The following is a 21,289-nucleotide window of genomic DNA, read 5'->3' as shown; positions in this document are numbered from 1 at the left end:
TTTCTGTATTTTTACTTAGGATTATAAAAAACAACAACAAGGCACCGATACATCGAACTGCTTCTACCATTTATATTTGCATTCTGATTTATTTTATTATTCCAATCACTGAACTTTCAGTCTGTGGGGGAAAAAAAACTATTTCCTACTTCTACATTTCCACTATGTGTGTGTGTGTGTGTGTGTGTGTTCTGAAAGCGTTCCCAATCCTTTATTTTTATTTTCTAGACATTGGTTGAAAAGTTTGATCGTTGTCGTTCTTTTGCCCATAGTTTCCTTTACTGAATTAGGTTTTGTTTTATGGGTAACCATTCAAATGTATCCTTCACCGCTAGGAGACTTAAAATAGCCATCAAGCTGGACATCTTTCAAAGAAGATTAGACAACTTTACGAAGGACAAGGCTATTAATAGCTGTGGATGAGTGACGGTATGCTTGAGAGGAGAGGAAGGAGATGCTGCTGTTCTCAGTGTCCAAATTCAGGGATTCCTGTAGAGAAGAGTACAAGTAGTCCTCGACTTACAACAGTTCATTTAGTGACCATTGGACGTTTACAACACTACTCAAAGAAGTACTTATGACCGTTTTTCACACGACCATTGCAGCGTCCCCATGGGAAGCAGAGTTCATAATTGTCAGGAATCAATGTTCCTAAATAGGAGAAAGCCATCTTAGTACCCTGCAGACGTTACAGGCATTAATTCCCGTTTTCCCAAGCCAACATGGCGATTGACATGGGTGTGTGAGAGTTGTAGGCCAAAACAACCGAAGGGCATCAATTATGTTCTCTTCTCCCTGTACGTGAAGGTTCCTACCATAATGTTCTCCACAAGTCTCTCCTGATGTAACTCCAGAAAATTTGTGGAAAGTGAATCTGATGATGTGACTAGGTCTTGGGGGCCCCCTCACAAATATACTGGAGTTGTTTGCCTTTGAACAACCTCGAGGCCGCTAATAAGTTAAAACAAATGTAATAAAATGAGAATTACAGCGTCTCTAAAAGCAAAGCAGCTGTTAAAACAGTTGGGCATCTTCCAGCAGTAAAAACATGTCAGTACAGCAACTTAAAAACAAATCAGTCTTGGTATTTTAAAAGTATTCTTGGTCTCAAAGCTATCAGGCAGAGGGCTGTTAACAAGGGGACCCCCAGGATTACAGCTAGACCTCCTAGAGAGCAGAAGTCATGATACTTCTGAAATACAGCCCTCTGTTTTTGCATTCACGGTTCAGAAATGAGAGTTTTCCTTTGATTAGTAGTATATTTAATCTCAGATTTGCAGGCTGTATGAAATATAAAAATAAAGCAATGTTATGTACGCTTGCGTTCTATAGAATTTAAAAAAGGAGGGACGGGAAGGGAAAAAAGGGAAGGAAGGAAGGAAGGAAGGAAGGAAGGAAGGAAGGAAGGAAGGAAGGAAGGAAGGAAGGCATTGTATATTTCTAAAAGGTAACACACATATGCTTGCATGCACCAGCTTTTGAGAATTTTCCATGCATGGACACCGAAGGCATTATTCTGTTCAGCAAGAGAATTCAATTCTTTTCTCCCCTAGAAATGTATAGCCACAAATCAAATGTCAGATGCAGATAGATGTAGTGGACAGTGTGAATTTCATTTAGAGACATCTCACCTTTTTAAAAAAAATAGATAGAAATGAAGCTGAAACCAAAGGAGAAAACAATTATCATCTGATTGAACTTAAATTACCGTAGTTTTTGAATTTTTTCATACCCACCAAACTCTGGAACAAACCTGCATGTTGCAGACGCTCCTTCCTTAGAAAGAGTCAGTGTTAAAAAAAATAAAATGCTACAACTAAAATCTAGGTGGGGAGCCCCTAATACTTTAGCGAGAAATCCTTTTCTGAGAGATACCCTTCCAGTGCCTTTAAAAGGTTGCCAAGTTTACTGTCCCACCAACTATTTCCTACTATAGCTGCCAGATTAAACATTTTCCAACAAAAGGGGTGCTTTTGTTTCTCAACCTAATAGCAAATGGCATCCCTTGAGGACATCATCAAAAATGACCAAAGTTCTTGTACAAGCCAATGGCAAATCAGTATTTCTTTGCTATCAGAAGATAGTAAAATGTATGGGAACACAATTGCCTTATCCTCGTTCTTTTCTACTTCTCCACTTGCTGTAGAGCAGTGGTTCTCAACCTTTTTAATGCCGCGACCCCCAACCGGTCGTAAGTCGAGGACTACTCAACCAGTCATAAGTCGGGGACTACTCAACTGGTGCAGCACCGTTTGCAGAATGGGACTTTTGCCGGGCTCAGCAGGGCAGAGACAGCCTGGACAATTCCTATTGGCTTTTGAAAGCCAATAGAATTAGACTCTATTCAAGAGAGTCTATTCTATTGGCTTTCAAAAGCCAATAGAATAAAAGGGAGTAGCACAGCTAAGGAAAAGGGGGGAAAATGGCGGACTGCGTTGTTTGGCGACCCCCGTGAAATGGTCGTTCGACCCCAAATGGGGTCCCAACCCACAGGTTGAGAACCACTGCTGTAGAGGGAGCAGTTCACATTCAGTGAATTGACCCAAAATTAACTCTGATGTGCTGCCCTTGGTTTTCTGGACTATTGAGGGATGGAAGACCAAAAAGGATGGGGTTTATTCTGTACCTATGGCTTAAATCTGTTGGTCCAAGGAGCCAATAGCAGCTCCGTGTGTAGGGCTTCATTGCCCCATAAGAGGTCCCTAGGAGACCTTTGAGCGGTGATCTCAAGCCGTCTGGCAATCACAAACATCCTTGTGAGATTTAGTATCAATAACTGCCTGATCAAGAACTTTTCATTATATCACCCTTCCCCCTTGCAGGCTGTCTTACTTGAGTAATACCCATCGGGGTAAATTGGAAAGCTACCTCGCCAAACTCACTGGGGAACGGCCTAAAAGCGCTCATAAGCACGGCAAGCAATGTGAATGGCGTTGGCGCAATAATTTGTCAATGCACATGATCACTGACATGAATTCTGACATCGCCATGACTTCTTGCACACATCTCTGCTATGTTGATCATCTTATTGGATTTAACTTGCAGAATTCAACCAGTTGTTTTTTCTTCAGAAAACGAAATACCAATAATCTATGCAAGATTTGGCCCAGTGTTTAAATTTAGCAATCCTCTTTGTGCACATGTTGAAAGCAGATCATGAGTTCTTCCACAACATGGTGCCAGTTGAGCATGCCCAACCACGAGGCACCCCTTTACCAAAAAGCAAATGGGTGCAATTGCTACAAATACTTTTCGAATACTCCTAGATACTTTATATAGCTTTGTCTGACAAATGGGCACATTCTGAAATAAAGCCTTGAAATTTTGGTAGGCCTGGAGCAGGCTGACCTTTTGCTGTGGTTTTATAGCAGACACTTAAAAAAATGAAAAGAACCTCAACATGTATAAAATGAGTTTGAAGCAGACGGTTCCCATAACAAAGTGAACTTGTTGATATGGATTACGTAAGACGTTGGCGGTTTGGCTGGGAAAACTATTGTTTAAGTCTATGAATTGGTGTGGAAACCTGAGAGTTAGTTTTGCTTCAACGTAACCATGCAGTATATTCAATAAACAGTAAGATTTTCAAAAACAGAATGAACCTGGAGTTTTATTTGGATTCTCAAGCTGGATGTTGACACCTTGGTTCAATTCCACTAGTTAATCCAGTAGGATGGCCATTACATTTGTAAGCACAAATGTCTGTGAGAAGTCGTGATGAGATCAGAATTTATGTCAATGTTCATATCTGTTGGCCTGTCGTTGCACAAATGACAGTCGTCTACAGTATTTGCACCATGATCTCTAAGACAGCTACGTAAGTCACCTCATTTCTGCAAAACAACATGGCACATTTGTTGTCATTTGCCCTCCCTGTGGAGGCCTGTGATTGTAACAATACTTGCAGCTTCTGAGAACATTGTGCATTAGATGCTATTTTCTTCTGCATGTAGACCACTTTGCATCCCCATTAACTCTGAGGATTCAGTAAACAGAATGGAAACCCTGCGTCATAAATTGTTATAAAGGGAATTCTTTCCTCATCTTAATTAAGAAGCTAATGTCCAGGGACTGGCTGGTTTAAACTGGGTCTTGGCTTGATAGAGGATTCAGGATTTGTAGATTAAGTTATGTTCAAAAATGTCAGAGAGTGGCATTGAGGAACAAAAAATATAAAGTAAATAAAACCATCTACTGACTTGTAAATGCAATAATAAATAAATAAATAAATAAAGTTGGGAGGGACCTTGGAGGTCATTTAGTCCAACCCCCTGCTCAGGCAGGAAACCCTATACCATTTCAGACAAATGGCTGTCCAGTCTCTTAAAAACTTCCAGTGTTGGAGCATTCACAACTTCTGGAGGCAGGTTGTTCCATTGGTTAATTGTTCTCACTGTCAGGAAGTTTCTCCTTAGTTCTAGGTTGCTTCTCTCCTTGGTTAGTTTCCATCCATTGCTTCTTGTCCTGCCTTCAGGCGCTTTGGAGAATAGCTTGACTCCTTCTTCTTTGGGGTAGCCCCTGAGATATTGGAACACTGCTATCATGTCCCCCCTCATCCTTCTCTCCATTAGACTAGATATCCCCAATTCCAGCAGCCTTTCCTTATATGCTTTAGCCTCCAGGAAAAGGTTGGGGACCTCTGTTCTAGTACGCCAAGCCCAACATATGTGAGTTGGTCATCACTTGTGTGGAATGATCAGCTTTTATTTGATCGAAGACTGATTAGTTATCCTTGCAGACCATGATGCTCTTAGCATTTCCAAAAATTGAAATTTGAGGACATCTATTTTCTTTCACTTATTCCCAGTGTTTGTATTTCAGCAGTTGTACAATATTAATGAAAAGACCACCGTCTTGATTTTCTGTTCTTGTTTGATTGGCATGTCCTTGGCCTTTGTGTCTTCGTTATGGTTTTCCTTGATGGGATCGGTTTTCCAATATTCTCTTGATATTGGATCTGGGGGGGGGACACCATTTAACACTGGTTAAAACTATCTTTGTCTTCTTAATATTTAGCACTCCTATTTAATATGAGTTTACTCTCTATTTTTAATTTCATTCCAAACTCTTCTAAGACTTTTTTATTTTCAGCTACCCAAGGGATATCATCGACATATCTGAAATGGTTAATGTTTCAGCCCCCTCTTGATTCCAACTGTCATCTTCTGCAATCCTGCCATTTGTATAAAATATTTGCTGCATAAGATAAAAGATGCAAAGAAAATATCCGAGTGTAAATAATTTGTTTGGACATTATGCTTGAATATAGGCTTTTTTCTTCCCATAATACCGCTGAAGGATCTCTTGCCCAAAGGCCTTGTAATATGTGAGCAGGGAGGAATATTTATGCTCTTTGCCCATCCAAGAAAAGTTTTAATAACCGAGAAAAAAAATAATATTAATAAAATGCAATGGGGATGCATCTTTTGAGCCCTCCCAGTTGCTTCTGACACTTCCAACTTCAGTGGAAAAGATTGAAAGAAAAAATTGTCACAGGGCAGAAGGCATTTTTTTCCATTTATCTACTTATGTAGGAAAGTGATAAGGAACCTTATTTAGGGTTGACTGTGTGTGTAGCATCTAGCTAACATTTTTAGGTAGAGGGAAAAAAACATTCAGGAAACAGGATATAATTACAAAACAAAATATTCATGTCAAATAACCTGGATATCATTTTTTTTAAAAGACCTTTTGGAAACCAGAATTAATGACTAAGTGGAAAGTGTTTTACTCGCTGAAGCTCCTTGCCATCTCTCTGGTGAAACCATTAAATATGTAACACCAAGCGGTTTATTGCAGTGGCCCCCAACCTTTTGGAGACCAGGGACCAGTTCCGTGGAGAGAGGTTTTTCCACGGACCTCATATCCCAGAATTCCACAAGCAGCCTGGCCATTGATGACAATTTTGGGAACTCTCTTAGATGATACTGCTATTGGCAAACATTGATCTAGATACTGTACTAGATGAAGCAATAATTTCTTAGGACAGAGGTCCCCAACCTTTTGGGCACCAGGGACCAGTTCCATGGAGAGAGGTTTTTCCACGGACCGTAGAGTGTGTGGTTTTGTGTGTTGCCTGCATCCCTTTTGTTTGTTTGTGTGGACTGGTTGCTGGCATGCTGTGGCCCGGTACTGGTCCACGAACCGGGATTTGGAAACCCCTCTTAGGATGTCTTTCTTATTTGAGGATTATTTTTATTGAAATGAAAAAAAGTTAGCCCTCCTCACACACAAATGTGGGAACATAGGTGGGAATTACTGTTAAAGAACATGAGTTTCCAAGCAAATTAACTTCCAGTTTTTCAAAACTGCTTTGGTATGTCATGACCTGTTACAGCTGCTCTACTTTCTGGAACGCTGTCATTTCTAGAAGATATATCTAGAGACAGGATATGAATTGTACCCCCTTTCAGTCAATATAGATTTGAAGTCATCCTTGTAAAGTGTGTGGAATTTACGATGGCCCAGCTGACACACATACAGCTATACCGCTGAACTCCACTGTAATTACGCCACATTATATTAGAACATATGATATAATTTAACTTGGCATAAACGCATCTTTCTTTGCCTATGCAAAGCTCATCGTTTTTGCAAATTACACATTTGCACTAGTAAAGATAATTCATAGCTTGGCTGTAAGCATAAAAATGATGGAGCATTTCCTTTTTTTTTGGCTCTATCATTGATCTTTTGGATTTTACTGTTTGATAACATGAATCACGTTTATTAGCCAAGTGCTCATCATAAAGAATGTTGAATGCTTCTCTGCTGTTATCTTCAATTAAGATACATTTTTTCCCCTGTCATTGTCTCTTACGTGTCAATGAAATATTATGGATTCTAATTGGAAATCAAGTTAATGAATTCTTGGCGTTTTCAATAATCCAGACAGACTCTCTCAACCATACTTCCCCTTTCACGAGTTTGCAAAATAATGTAAGGAGGAGGAATTAGAGAGAAAGACATTCCTTACAGTAGAAATCTCCTAACAGTGATCTGAGGTATATGTAAAAAGAAATCTTTATAATGGTCATAGGTCAACATAAGGATGTCAATAGGATTATATATTTTGCCTGTATATAGATATTGGCAGAGTTCACTTATTGCATCAAACGTTAATAAGATTGATTTTTCTTTGGCTTAATGTACACTGCAGAACCAGTCATTGGTGATATATAAACCATGATTCAGGGTTTAGTCTGTTCTGGGAGCCCAGCCAGGGGTAGCTCTTAGTTCAATAAAATACAATTCAACTATGACTGATTGCAACTTGTGATGCAACAGATGCCTTGCAATAGAAAATGTATCCAACCAACTGCATTAGATGCTAGAAGATTATTGAGATCTGTTAGTTTCTGCATTTTATCTGCAGCTCACCCACACACACTACACACAAAAAAATCTAGATGCTCTGCCTGGATTAGTGAAAATTTGCTAAGAAAGTGTAATGTATAGAAAATGTTTTATGTCAACAGCACTCACACACTTAACTTATTTTCATACTTTTCTGTTGAAAAATAAATGTGTCCCAGTTGGTGGATATCCTTCCCGCCTTCCTGTTTAGAGATTTGCAGATTTTGTTAAATTCTCATGCTGTAAATAACACAGCAGGCTCTTTTCACTCAATTAGGAGGTTTGCAAATTAATTACAGTTGAAAGGAATTACAAACCAGAGCTCCTGATTGGACATCATGTATGTACTGGGGCTAGCTGTTTAGATCCAGATTGTTGCTTTGGCTGGACACATGGTGACCAGGCTTTGATACACAGCTGAGTGTCATCAGCATATTGATCAGTAGCTTTAAATGTACATTATTCTCATATAGGTTATGTCTAATGATTTTTCCTTTGTGTTTTATTCTGGTTAATTGCCTTATTTTATTAATAATTTCCATGTCTCGGTGGTCAGTGTTCCAATCTAGGTGGACTGCATATCCAAAGTGGTTGACCCCCCAAAGGTTGATGGGTGTTCCATTGTGGTGGTGGTTGTTATTGTTTTTATTTTTATTCCTATTATTAATCTGTTCACAACAACGTGAAGTAACAGCTGCCAGTTCTTCAGCTGATGTTGGCCTTCATAGGCATAGTGATGTCGTAATGTAGCAATGCAGTAAATATGCTGATCTAAGCAATGTGGCCTTTTGTAATGGACTGGTGAAAATGCACAGATTTTTTAATTGTTCTCCATGATTTCTTAATAACCACTGGGACCAATTTACATCATAATCTTTCAGCTTCCTTTTTCAGATCGAAGTAGTATTAGTTAAGTATGTAGTATTTATTAAATTATTTTCATTGAATAAATGTTTGGGGTCGATGAACAATCTTCAGGAAGGGGTGGAAGACTTGAAGAGTTTGGGGATCCCTGAGATCCTATTTGGAGTGGGTCATCTGTACTTCAGTAAAAACAAAATAAAGAAATAGGAGAAATCATGAGTCTAGTAGGTAGGTGAGAGGGGAAAAATTGTTGGGAAACCCCAGATATGTCAGCTGCCATCATATGCTTGCTTGTGATTTGCTGCTATGTGGTGACAGACCGCCATGAACTGTGGGGAGGGAGAATGAAGGGTGGAATGCTTGGGGAAATGAAAGTAAGTGCTGTATCTCCTTGAGATGCTGCCTCAAGGTTACCCAGCTGGAAGGAGGGAGCCACATACCCAACTATGCTTGGACTGACCGTTATGAAAACATCTTATCTGAACCTGATTGGTTAAATGGGGGTGGGCAATGAGAGGCAGTTAAGGGAGGGAAAAGTTGAACTTAGGGATTTTGATGCAAGATTCTCAGTTCTGGCTTTGCAACACTGCCATACACTTAATCGCTAATAAACTATACCTTTCTCAACAAATGGAGCCAGGGATTGTTTCTGTTTAGAGGTGTATGTTGTGGCAGGTTCAGCTAGCTTTCTTTAAAAGAGGGGAACAATCAATGTTCTGTATGCTGTTTTTTTTTTTAAGGTGGAAGTGAATCCTCGTGGGATAAAGAGAAGCTTCAGTCACCGATCCCGACAGGATCTCATCACGGGATTAGCCACGCGGCACTGTCAGGGCAGGCCAATTTGGCGAGTGCCCACCCACTTAGTCCTTTGCAGCAGAACCATCTGCTCACAAACAGTACGTATGCAAACACAAACATCCCAGCATCTTGGCATGTTCAGAAATGTCCTGGGGCCAGTCCTGCCGTTAAGCAGAGGGAGATACTCTCTTTAGCTGCCATTTCTAATTTCATTTCACCTCCAAGAAAAGGATGAGGGACATGGAATAGTCTGCCAGGTGCCCAAGTAACCTGAGTACTATATTTTTTTCACCTCTTGGGGGAAGCAGAACCATTGATTGCCCCACCTTAAACAGAATATGTGAAGAAAGCTGCAAATGGAACAGTATGGTCTAGTGATTAAGGCGCAAGGCTAGAAACCAGGAGACAATGAGTTCTAGTCCTGCCTTAGGTATGAAAGCTGGTTGGGCAACTTCGGGCCAGTCAACCAGGAGATGGTGAGTTCTAGTCAAGCCTAAGACATGAAAGCCGAGTGAGTGACTTTGGGCCTATCACCAAGAGATTGTGAGTTCTAGTCCTACTTTAGGCATGCAAACCAACTAGGTGACTTTAGGCTAGTCACAATCTCTCAGCCCAATTCAGAGGGTTGTTGATGTAGGGATAATAGAAAGAGGAAATAGGAGTTATGTTTGCCAGCTTGAGCTATTTATAACAGTAAGAAAAGTAAAATATAAATAAATAAAACTATTAATCCGTTAATTTACCACCAATAAATTCAGAAGTAATATCACTAGAAAAAGTTGAAAGGATCACACACCTCAATTCTAATTTACATGAAAGCTGGGACATGACCATTGAAGTTAAGGCAAGGATAGAAAAAGCTCGAACAACATTCTTCAAAATGAAAAAGGTCTTCTGCAGTCACGATAAGCCTAAGACTAAAAATCAGGCTTGCCAGATGCTATATTTTTTCTATCCTGCTCTATGGAGTAGATTGTTGGTCTCTGACAGAAGGCCACCTGAAGAGACTAGAAGCATTTGAAATGTGGATTGACAGGTGGCTGTTACGTATAAGTTAGGTCGACAAGATCAGAAATGAGGAGATGATAAGCCGCCTGGGAAAGCCCAGGGAAATCATCAAAACAATTAAAAAACGAAAATTAGAATATTTTGGACATGTGATGCGACACCCAAGAAAATACGGCATACTCCATTTAATCCTCCAGGGAAAGATGGAAGGCAAACAAGGTCCAGGCAGAAGACGAACATCATGGCTTCAAAATTTAAGGGACTGGTTTGGACAAAACTCAGCAGCACTTTTTCTTGCAGGTGCTGATAAAAACAGGATTGCCAACGTCCGATAACGGATATGGCACAAGAAGAAGAAGAAAACTATTAATGACTTGCATGTATTTTCTTTCCTCACTTTTCTTGTGAAAGTGTGGATTGGTAAATTGTTGGCTTCTAGAGGGCCTGATGAGATGGTATATTTGGAAATATGAGATGGCCAAGCTCCTTCTTTCTATACATAACCCCCTTTTTTTTCAATTATCCTCTTTTTTTTGGAACACCTCAGGTAGTACAAGTTTTGCTTAGCACCTGGTTTGGAGAGTGCAAATCACCTCCGTGTATCTCAGGATTTACTAAGGTTGTCTGAAGCATCTTCTGAGTAACTTCTTAGTAGCTGTCTTTACCCTGGTTAACAGTGACTCATATTTTGGGGAAGTGGGTTGCTTCTCATACTTTGTTAATGCAACCCATTTGGTTATTTCAGAACAATTTGGTAGTTAATGTATTGTGCTAATCCAACAAATTGGTTAATTTGGGAACCAGCTAAGCATATTGTGTTAATGGAGCCACTGAGATGTTGGCATTCAACAGGCAGTTCTCCAGTGATGTCGTAATCTCTGTGGGGCAATGAGGTCATTAAAAGCCAGTCATTTCAATCCCATTTTAAAAAATGTATTCTAGTATTCAATGTTCTTCCTCCATCTTCTCTCTTCTTCCCCTGCATTTATATTTGGAATTTAGGTATTTTTTGTGTGCAGTTTATGCTAATGGGAACTTATCAAAGAGAGATCCAATCTAGAATTAAGGAGAAATTTCCTGTCGGTGAGAACAATTAATTAGGGGATCAACCTATTGTCCAAAGCACTTGAGAGCAGGGCAAGAAGCAATGGATGGAAACTAACCAAGGAGAAATCCAACCTAGAAATAAGGAAAGATTTCCTGATAGTAAGAGCAATTAATTAGTGGAATGGCTTTCCCTCAGAAGTTGTGGGCGCTCCATCTCTGAAGGTTTTCAAGAAGAGACTGGACAGCCATTTGTTTGGAATGAAACAGGATCTCCTGCTTCAGCAGGGGGTTGGACTAGATGACCTCCAAGGTCCCTTCCAACTCTGTTATTCCGTTATTTTAGTGACACCTACATTGGGCTGTGATGTTCCTTAATGGAAAATCAGTGCAAACATTTGCCACTGAACCTAGCTGGTTTTGAATAGTCCCTTTCTTTCCTTCTTGTATCTGTGTTTACCAAAAACAATGGAAGATCACAATAATGTCTGATGGAATTTCCAATAGTTTATAAGTTGGAAGCAATGAACTTAGAAGCAATGAACTTAGAAGGGATCCTTTATTCATTCTTCCCAGCCTTGTTGAATGGATCATCATCACTGAAAAAAACAGACTTTCCTCTTTCCCCTCCCCCCTCCCCATTCCCCAACATCAAAAATAATATATTTTACAGACAAGAAAAATGTACCCAAGAATGCCAGGGGAGACAGGAAAAAATGTTGTGAAATAATGGCGGCCAATGAAATGTGTGAGGAATAAGATATGCATTCTGCCATCTTAATTTGAAACCGCCTTACCTGTGAAGACAGGTGGTTACAGCTTATTCTCAATGCATATATTTTTGAGACCATCGTTGTGATGCTTATCATGGAAGGAACGTTCCAGATTTCTAGGGAGCTTTTGAGCATTTCACAGTGGCTCACATTAACACTTTGTCCCGTTGTCCATACGTGGTGAGGGATAACCGGTTCTTTTCTTTTAGTCGCCTTGTATTATAAAAGCTAACTTTATGGTTACTGTGATTGTTAATGGATTTTCTTTTTAAATTGTTTTAATGTTTTACATGGCATTTTTATTGAATGAGCGTGCGCTGCTTAGAGTCGCCATGGGTGAGGTGGGCAACATGTAAGTTTAATAAATAAATAGCAATAGCACTTAGAACTTATATACCGCTTCACAGTGCTTTACAGCCCTTCTCTAAGCGGTTTACAGTGTCAGTTTATCACCCCCAACAATCTGGGTCCTCATTTTACCAACCTCGGATGGATGGAAAGCTGAGTCAACCTTGAACCAGTTAGTATCGAACTCCTGGCAGTGGGCAGAGTTTGCCTGCAATACTGCATTCTAACCACTGCACCATGCATACATACGTACATACGTACATATTTGCTTGTATCTGTTTGGTGCACTCATCATTATTGTCTCGCGCAGCAGAAACCACTTGGTGTCCCAAGTCCACAAAAATATTTTATTTTACTGCCCAGTCTGCTGTATACCATTTTATTGCTGTTGTTGCTGTTGCTGTTGATGCCTTTTCAGTTGTCTTCCACATTGTGACTGGTGTGTTTATCGAGTAAGAAATAATAATTCCTGATCTGCAGAAGGCAGACACATTTTCTTCTGTGTCCTCCTCCCCACCTCCCTTTTGTAAACCCTTTTGATATATTGTCCCTTAAAACAAGGAAGGGTTGTTACATTCTGTTTGTCATTTGCATGTTGTTTGCATGTCAATCGGATTGTAAAGAGATGAGCAACCTCAGTTTAGACAGATGGTGTCTGGAAGCACTAAAACACAACAGGGTAGAAGGGAAGATTATGAGACTGCAGGGGAAGAGTTAATAGGTGGACAAAGACTGCCATTAGCAGTTGATGTGGGCTAGATGAAGTGAGTGAAACGAGAGATTCTACACACATTCTTTCCGAACCCATCATAGCTCTTGGTGTATTGTGTAAATATAAATATAAATGTAGATGTAGATACAAGGATTTTTTCCAGCATCTCTTCTTGCATCGTATTGTCTTCCAAAAATAAGCAGTCCTCGACTGATGAACACGCTTGAGAGCAGATCATCCGCTGTTTGGCAAGGCAGTTGTTAAATGAGTCTCTTTGCCCTGGTTGTTAAGCAAACCACTGCAGTTATTAAGTGAATCATGCGGTCTTTAAGTGAATCTGGCTTTCCCGATTGACTTTGCTTGTCAGAAGTCAAGTCATCAAGTCATCTATCTTCAGATTGAATCTTTTGAGTCTTATAATCAAGTCAAGTCACAAGAGTCTTTGGAAAGATGCCAATCACAATATTTCTATGATGCGTTTGAAACACCAGAAAATTCGAGCAAAAAACGAAAAACCAAGACTAATTCTCCCTTGTTGTAGATTGCTTGGATAGAGAAGTGTCGTCGTTGTTAACGCGATCTTCAATTACATATATCTAATTTCAATCCAGGGGGTAACACCACCACCCCGGTTTATTTCTACGTATTAAAAAAAACCTACCTTATTTTTCTTCTATGTATTAATACAAATTTAGTATTCTTATTTTTGAAGCTAAATTTTAACTGGAAAACATAGAAAACATTTCATGCTCATTGTGGTCCTAATTGACTCATTCCATTAAACTTTCACCCTCTTTCATGGGTGAAAAACCCTGGAAAATCACTGCTTTTAAATTATTTATGGCCTGCTGTTTTCACGTTTCAGGGATAGATCTGCCATTTATGATGATGCCCCATCCTCTTCTTCCGGTTGGCCTACCTCCTGCTTCTGTAGCGATGGCCATGAATCAAATGAACCATCTCAATACTATCGCCAACATGGCTGCAGCAGCGCAGATGCATAGCCCACTGTCAAGAGCTGGAGCATCAGTAATAAAGGTAAGACTCTGAACGTAGTCAGTATTGGGTTAGATCAGGGCAGGCAACCTTGGCTCTTTTATGATTTGTGGACTTCAATTCCCAGAGTTCCTGAGCCAACCATGCTGAGGGGAAACGGAGAGGCTTCCATGCTGAGCCATGCTGGCTCAGGAATTCTGGGAGTTGAAGTCCACGAGTCATAAAAGAGCCAAGATTGCCTACCCCTGGGTTAGATGCAGAAGTGACATTTCACTTAAGCACGTTTCTTCCTGCACTTAAAAAGCCAGCTGGAGAAATATATATTGTATATTGTAGGAGAAGAGGCAAAGCCTGAAGGGTGGAGTCAAAAGAGGAATAGAGTCATTATGTTCCCAAAGCAGTACAAGTCTGCCTGCCATTGATTTAATTCTTTTTTTTAAAAAAAATGTTTTATTGATTTTTAACCTAATCACCTTAATATTTGGTAAACAGCATGTGGTCTGGGTTAGTATTTAAAAAAAAACAATCAATTACAATTAATTTCTATAATTCTATAGTCCATATAATGGCTTTGCTTGATTATTTTCTCTTCTTCCAATAATATTCTCTTTTACCAACCTTAAATTAATACAGTTATTATTTGAATAAGTGATAATTAAATATGGACATTTTTTTCTCACGTTTCTGCAAATAATAACCACATCAAAATAAAGCTTCTTTTCCAATTGCCTGATCGTAGATCCTGTTTACAGATGAATTCTTTTAACTCTTATCTAGCACCAATTTAGTGAGATTACTCTCAGAAGTGAAGAAACAGGACCACACATGTTCCACAACATTAAGGTCCAGTTAGGAAGATTTATTGCTCAAATGTATACACAAGAAACTGCTCAACTAGCATTGAATTGGCATTAAATAAGAATCAATGGAATTCAAGAGGGGTTGGACTTAAATTGTTTGTGGGAATGTAATACTCCAGGCTGATTCCTTTCTTGACGCCACCACCACCCCAGGCTCCTTTATGTATTTTATGTCTTCCTGGTGTTAGAAGTTCCTTTCTCTCTCATGTTAGGAGGGATTGGAGCGTGTTTGGTTCCATCATATAGAAATGAATAGTCTATGTTATGAACAAGAACATAAATGGACACATCAAGGAGAAAACCACAACAATCAACAACAGAGAACTTAACGAAGTAGTGAGCTTGCATACAACACTCCCTGTGAGAAGACCCAGCTGTTTTAACCCCTCTGGAAGGACAACAAATTCGGGGTTGTATGGATCTCAGGGAGAGTGTTGTTCTGGAGGGCAGCTGCCTTCCGGACTTCATGAGACCTGTTGGGTCTCATGACCTAGTGGTTCTCTCATGCCCTTAGTCCTCTTTCCTAGCTTTCCTGGCATGGATGCCTCCAGGTATGAGACCTTCAAATCCCAGCATTCCTCACTGTTGAGAACTCCAGATGCTCACATTGGGAAAGGTTGATCCAGCCAGTTTTGGAAGTGAAAACGATGATCCCTGAGACCAGCAATAAAGGAATGCAAACCAAGCATTCCCACAGGCTCCACCAGAGCATCAAGAACTTTGTCTGATGGCACCCGGGCAGAACGTTTCCATGAATATCTTCATTCGGCCATTTACCTTTCAAAGCCCTTTCTGTAAAGCTTTCACAGTCCTGCTTCTCTGCCACCAGAAGATCTCGGCTCCTTGAAACTCTTTGAATGAAATGATCTTGTCCTCCACCCCATCCATCACATTCGCCATCCAGAACAGAGTTGTCTATCTCCATCTCCTCTCCGCAGCATCCCATCACCTGTCTCTCAAAAGGTGCCTGCTCAGCAAAGTTAACATTCAGTACTCTGGAAAGAAATGTCATAACTATGAAATTTGATTTCCTCCGGACAAGAACACTATAAATTAAGCAAAGCTGCAGTAGCCATGTTTCAAAAGTCTTCCTTGCCATCTATAATCTAGCTTAATGTGATTAGCAGCTCCTACTACCACTTCCATAGTTAAGGAGGCTGTCAAAAATTCTGTTATAAATCTCTGCCTTCGGGGATTTACAGTCCCGCCGAGAAAACTTTCTCACTGTTTGAATCTGGTTGACTGGGATTTATCCGCAAGACCAGAATTTTAAACAAAACGTCAGGTGGGTTTATTTTACAAAAAATCTAAAGTGGATGGAAGAGTTAAAAAGAATGGCCTGCTTTGGGGAAAAGCTGATTTTTTAAAAAAACCAGATGAAATTAATGGTCTTGATCAAGGTTGACCCTTCCTCTCTTCCACACCTCTAGAAAAGACATGGGTTTTTTTTTGCTAAACAATAAACTAAACTGCTAGTCTCTTTTTAGTATTTTATGTGAAATAGTAATAATAATAATAGTAATAATAGTAATATAAAAAGTTGGAAGGGACCTTAGAGGTCATCTAGTCCAACCCCCTGTTCAGGCAGGAAACCCTATATTTGGGGAGAGGGATTAAGTCTTATTTTTGGAAGGTTTAAGATGACAAGCTTAACACACACCCCCTTTTTAAAAAAAAGGCCCAGGGGTTCTTTCTGGGACATACAAAAGCACTGTTTTCATAAGTAATAGTTTCATATTTTTTTTTCAATTTCTATTTGTTTGCCACTCTTCATTCATTTTCTGTGAAAATAACCTGGTCATATTACTAGCTCAATTGTCTGTTAGCCTTTTGTTATTGGCTCAGCCATTAGCACTTGTACTTAATAGCAAATATAGTTCTAACAGAGACTTGAAATAGCATGTCTGCCTTTTAGCCCTGGGAGTGTCATTGAATCAGTCAGACATGGCATCAAAAAAAAAAAAAAAAAGAGGACTGTTTTTATCGCGGAAAGGAGATTGTGGTGAGCTAGATGGAGAGAAAAGGCGCTGTTGGTTGAGAGGAAACAAATGTGGAGTGTTTTTGTCCTGTTCTAGAGGAGTTACCCAACTAGGTGGTGGTGGTGGTGGTGGTGGTGATGATGATGATGATGATGATAATTATTATTATTATTATTGTTATTATTAATAATAATAATAATAATAATAATAAGTTGGAAGGGACCTTGGAGGTCATCTAGTCCAACCCCCTGCTCAGGCAGGAAAGCCTATATCATTTCAGACAAATGACTGTCCAGTATCTTCTTAAAAACTTCTGGTGTTGGAGCATTCACCGCTTCTGGAGGCAGGTTGTTCCACTGGTTAATTGTTCTAACTGTCAGGAAGTTTCTCCTTAGTTCTAGGTTGCTTCTCTCCTTGATTAGTTTCCACCCATTGCTTCTTGTTCTGCCCTTCAGGTGCTTTGGAGAATAGCCTGACTCCCTCTTCTTTGGGGCAGCAGTATCCAAGAGACCACATATATATAACGGGTGTCCAGTCTTGGCAATTTTAAGACTGTGGACTTCAACTCCCAGAATTCCACAGCCAGCATGGCCAACTGGGGAATTCTGGGAATTGAAATCCGCAAACCTTAATGTTGTCAAGGTTGGACACTCCTGATATATAGCCTATTCCAGTCCTTCTGCATTTTTTTTTTTTTTTTTGTATATTCATGGATTGACGGAAGTGTTCCCCATTTCCCTAGTAACACAGTAAGAGTCTGAATATTGTAAAGTAATGATCAGGAACCACCTTTCCAAATTATTTGTATTTTGTTTGTGATTGACTGTTTACCAGGATCATCTGATGTTCTGTTAACTTGTTTTGTTGCTGTTGTTGTTTATTTGAGCAGGTGGCAGTTAACAACTTGGTGAGAAATGGTCACAATGCAGGGAAATTAATAAGTGAGCAGCTGGTATTAAAGACTAATTGATGCTGAAAGTAGAGTAATTTTTCAAAACACATAAAATACCGTATAGGAGTCAGTTTCTATAAAAGACTCTCTGGATGGGCCATAGTTCAGCATATTGTACATGTAAGTGATCCTGTGTTTAGTCTCCTCCCCAGTTCAATATGTAGCAAATAATGGAAACCTTTTTGCTGATTGGATTAAATAATACTTGGAAAAAATGAACCAATAATTTGTCCCTCTGCCTACATGGCTGTTTGTCAATTTAGAATAAGAAATGATCCCTGCACATATTAGCTTTATACATCCTACTAAATATAAAGTCGTAGGCTAAGCCTGTGAATACTGTGCCAACAATACTGAGCAATATTAAGCCTGTGAATATTGAGCACACATACAATATTTATGGCTCGATTTGATTTGATTTGATTTCTCTTCATCTCAGCTTTGGGTGGCTTATCTTCATATCTTTTCAATTCCCTTCAAGAAGTCCATCTTGAGATGGTCAAAAGAACTGAAGAGTCATGATGCCATCTCGTCCACGAGATAAATAAAAAATGTGCTAGAACAGTTTCCGTGCTCACTCTTTTCCCCCATAAAATCAGAAGTTTTGTGGTCTGCTTTTGACCCTCAGACCAAATCCTGGACTGGCACATTTCTTCTGTAGTTTTCTGCTTCCTTCTTTTCATTAGGAATTTAATGCCCTGCCCTGCAGCCTATCCATCTGATTGCAAAGAAGAAGAAGCATGGAAACAAACTGGGTGGATAAAATTTCCAGTATTCCAAAAAGGACGGAAAAACATTCCCGTTGGCAGAGAAATGCCATTAAGTCCTTTAGGAACTCATTAATAGATTAACATTTGGGCAAGTAATTATAGCTGCAGTGCAAATAAAAATAAACAAGGCAAGCCGGTAGGTCACAATTGCTCTGAATGCTTGGAGATCGATACTGTGAAATGTCACATCTGAAGGACAAAGGTCAAATGGAGTGTGCCAACACTAGGTAAGCTGTGCATAGACACACAAAGAGAAGAGAGAAAAAAAAATCTGCTGTGAGGTTGGCTGGGTTGATTACTGTGAATGGGAGGTGGACCAATTCTGAACTATGGTGAATAAAAAAGGTATGCTTCCAATATTTTGGATGCAATGGGTAGCTGAAGCTGTTGAGAACTTCAATCCAAAATATCTGGAGCATAGTGAGTTTGTTTATTGAATTTAGTAAAGGTAAAGTTTTAAGGTTTTCCCTGTCCAGTTGTATCTGCCTCTAGGGCAGGAGTAGGCAACCTTGGCTCTTTTATGACTCGTGGACTTCAACTCCCAGAATTCCTGAGCCAGCCATGCTGAGGGGAAAGGGAGAGGTTTCCAAGCTGAGCCATGCTGGCTCAGGAATTCTGGGAGTTGACGTCCACAAGTCATAAAAGAGCCAAGGTTGTCTACCCCTGTTCTAGGGCATGGTGCTCCTCCGTTTCTTGGCCAAGGATGCCAGTGTTGTTCGAAGACATTTTTCGTGGTCATGTGGCCAGTATGGCTATACGCCAAAGACATCTGGAATATGGAAAGCAGCAAATTATAATTATCCTATATGTAAATTTACTGCACAGAACTATGGAAATAAGTTAATGATTTATTGTTTGCAAGCTACTCTAAAACCCAATAATTGTACAGTCCTGTTGTTGCCACTTGGCCTTTTCAGATAAGAAAATTATGTACTTCAAGGTAACATTTCTGACTCCATGAGTTTTGATTTTTCAGCTTGACTAATAAGTCACTGGAAAGAAGGGTATAAAATTGCGCAAATGCAATTTGGCTGCTTATCACTTTTTCATTTCCAAAACTTTGTTCCCAAAATTAAAGATTTTTAATTGGGAAAAAAAAGGCACACAGAATCTTGTTACCTTCCCACTGAAAGGGTACCTATTTATCTACTCGCATTTGCATGCTTTTGAATTGCTGGATGGGCAGGAGCTGGGGCAAGGAACGGGAGCTCACCCCTTTGTGTGGCTCTGGGGTCTCAAACCCAAGCTGTCAGCTTTCTAGCTGACAAGCTCAGCATGATTAACCACTGAGCCATTGCACTGCATTCAGTAGACTCTCAGTGGCTTAAAGTGAATACAACAAAATGACAACTTAAACCATGAGCCCTGGTGGCGCGGTGATTAGACTGCAGTATTGCAGGCTAACTTTGTCCACAGCCTTGTGTTCGATCTTGACGGGACTTAAGGTTGACTCAGCCTTTCATCCTTCCAAGGTCAGTAAAATGAGGACCCAGATTGTTGGGGGCAGGAGGCTGACTCTGTAAACCACTTAGAGAGGGCTGTAAAGTGGTATATAAGTCTAAGTTCTATTGCTATTGCTATATCAACGTAAACACCTAGCCTTCCATTCAGTATAGATAACAGTGAGGGATTAAAAAATGTGTAGTCCAAAAACATCTAATAAGAGCTATGCATTATTAAGCAACTTTATGGAACAGTTTAATGCACATTTTAAAAGTAGCACCTTGGATAGCGCCCCAGACTATTCTAGTCAGTAAGATTGTTAACTTAAGCAGTTGACAATTTCCACTCATCTCTACAGATTCAACTATACCTTGATGGTCATAGTAAGACGGGGCTTCAAACTTGGCCCTTTTATGTCTTGTGGACTTCAACCCCAGAATTCTTCAGCCAAGCACACTGGCTGGGAAATTCTGGGAATTGAAGTCCACAAGTCATAAAAGGGCCAGGTTTGAAGACCCCTTGCAGTAAGAGAACCTGTTTATGTTTCAGGGGTGCATCCTATTCTATAACCACTTCTTCTCAGAGAACCAAGGTACCGCTTGTTCAACTGTGTCTTCTTAACTCGTGTCCTCGTAGTCAAATGATGGCGACCTATTCTGCTCATACCGAAGGAACATCAGCACAGGGAGCTTTTTTTTTCCCTTAAAGAATGGATTCTTTTGCGGGCATTCCTTCCAGTTTGATTTATATACTATTAAAACTCTTGTGTCTGTTAGATTGTTTGTAACCCCCAGTTAGAGAAAATGATGCATCATAAGACAACCATTTTTGAATCAATATACCTCAAATGGGCTAACTTACAAAATGAGTCCAAAACGATATAGATATCTATGTTAATGGTCAGGTCTACATCCACATACAGACCATTGAAGCTCTGGATGTCCAGACTATACTGGACCAATATTGGCATTTTAAGCACTCTTCAGTCCTTCAAGAGCAATGAAAATCTATATTGTGGTTTTTTTTGTTCAGATCATCTAAATATTTTGCCCCTGCCCCAGTAACAATACAACCTTTTCAAAGCTGGCTTAACCTGAATTGAAACCTTCCTTTAATGTTTTTGGTGTTAATGTCTCTGGGCACACAGGTCTATGACAATCAGTTGCCCAGAAGGCGGGTTTACACATCTGGAGCTAGCTGAACAACCACTAATTTTAGAAGAGAACTGAAATATACACAAGAGAATGACAGGGAGCTGTAAAGTCCACAAATGACAAAAATGAAGTCATCAGCGGATAAAGATGCTTAGCCTATCAGGTCTGCCATTTTCCAACCGCAATGGCCTCATTGATTTGTTACAAATACTGTTAACCCTGTGCTTGGAAA

At 39.8% G+C, this 21,289-nt stretch overlaps 1 protein-coding gene across 8 annotated transcripts in view; it reads left to right on the top strand.

Moving 5' to 3' along the window:
- The window catches only part of DACH2 (dachshund family transcription factor 2), a 284,122-nt gene that overhangs the window by 169,142 nt on the left and 93,691 nt on the right, over window positions 1-21,289 (top strand). For 7 of the 8 annotated variants that reach the window (XM_039331668.1, XM_039331694.1, XM_039331679.1 and 4 more), the window contains 2 exons: window positions 8,961-9,116; window positions 13,769-13,941. In XM_039331668.1, coding sequence (XP_039187602.1) covers window positions 8,961-9,116; window positions 13,769-13,941 — 329 coding nt within the window. The remainder of the gene's footprint in view (window positions 1-8,960; window positions 9,117-13,768; window positions 13,942-21,289) is intronic. The other variant, XM_039331709.1, reaches the window with a different exon arrangement.

The sequence above is a fragment of the Crotalus tigris genome, unplaced genomic scaffold (assembly GCF_016545835.1).
Source record: "Crotalus tigris isolate CLP2741 ecotype Arizona unplaced genomic scaffold, ASM1654583v1 scf7180000017622.5263843, whole genome shotgun sequence".
Taxonomy (NCBI): Eukaryota; Metazoa; Chordata; class Lepidosauria; order Squamata; family Viperidae; genus Crotalus; species Crotalus tigris.
The sequence above is the reverse complement of the archived record's forward strand: the minus strand, read 5'-3'. Positions and strand labels throughout refer to the sequence as shown.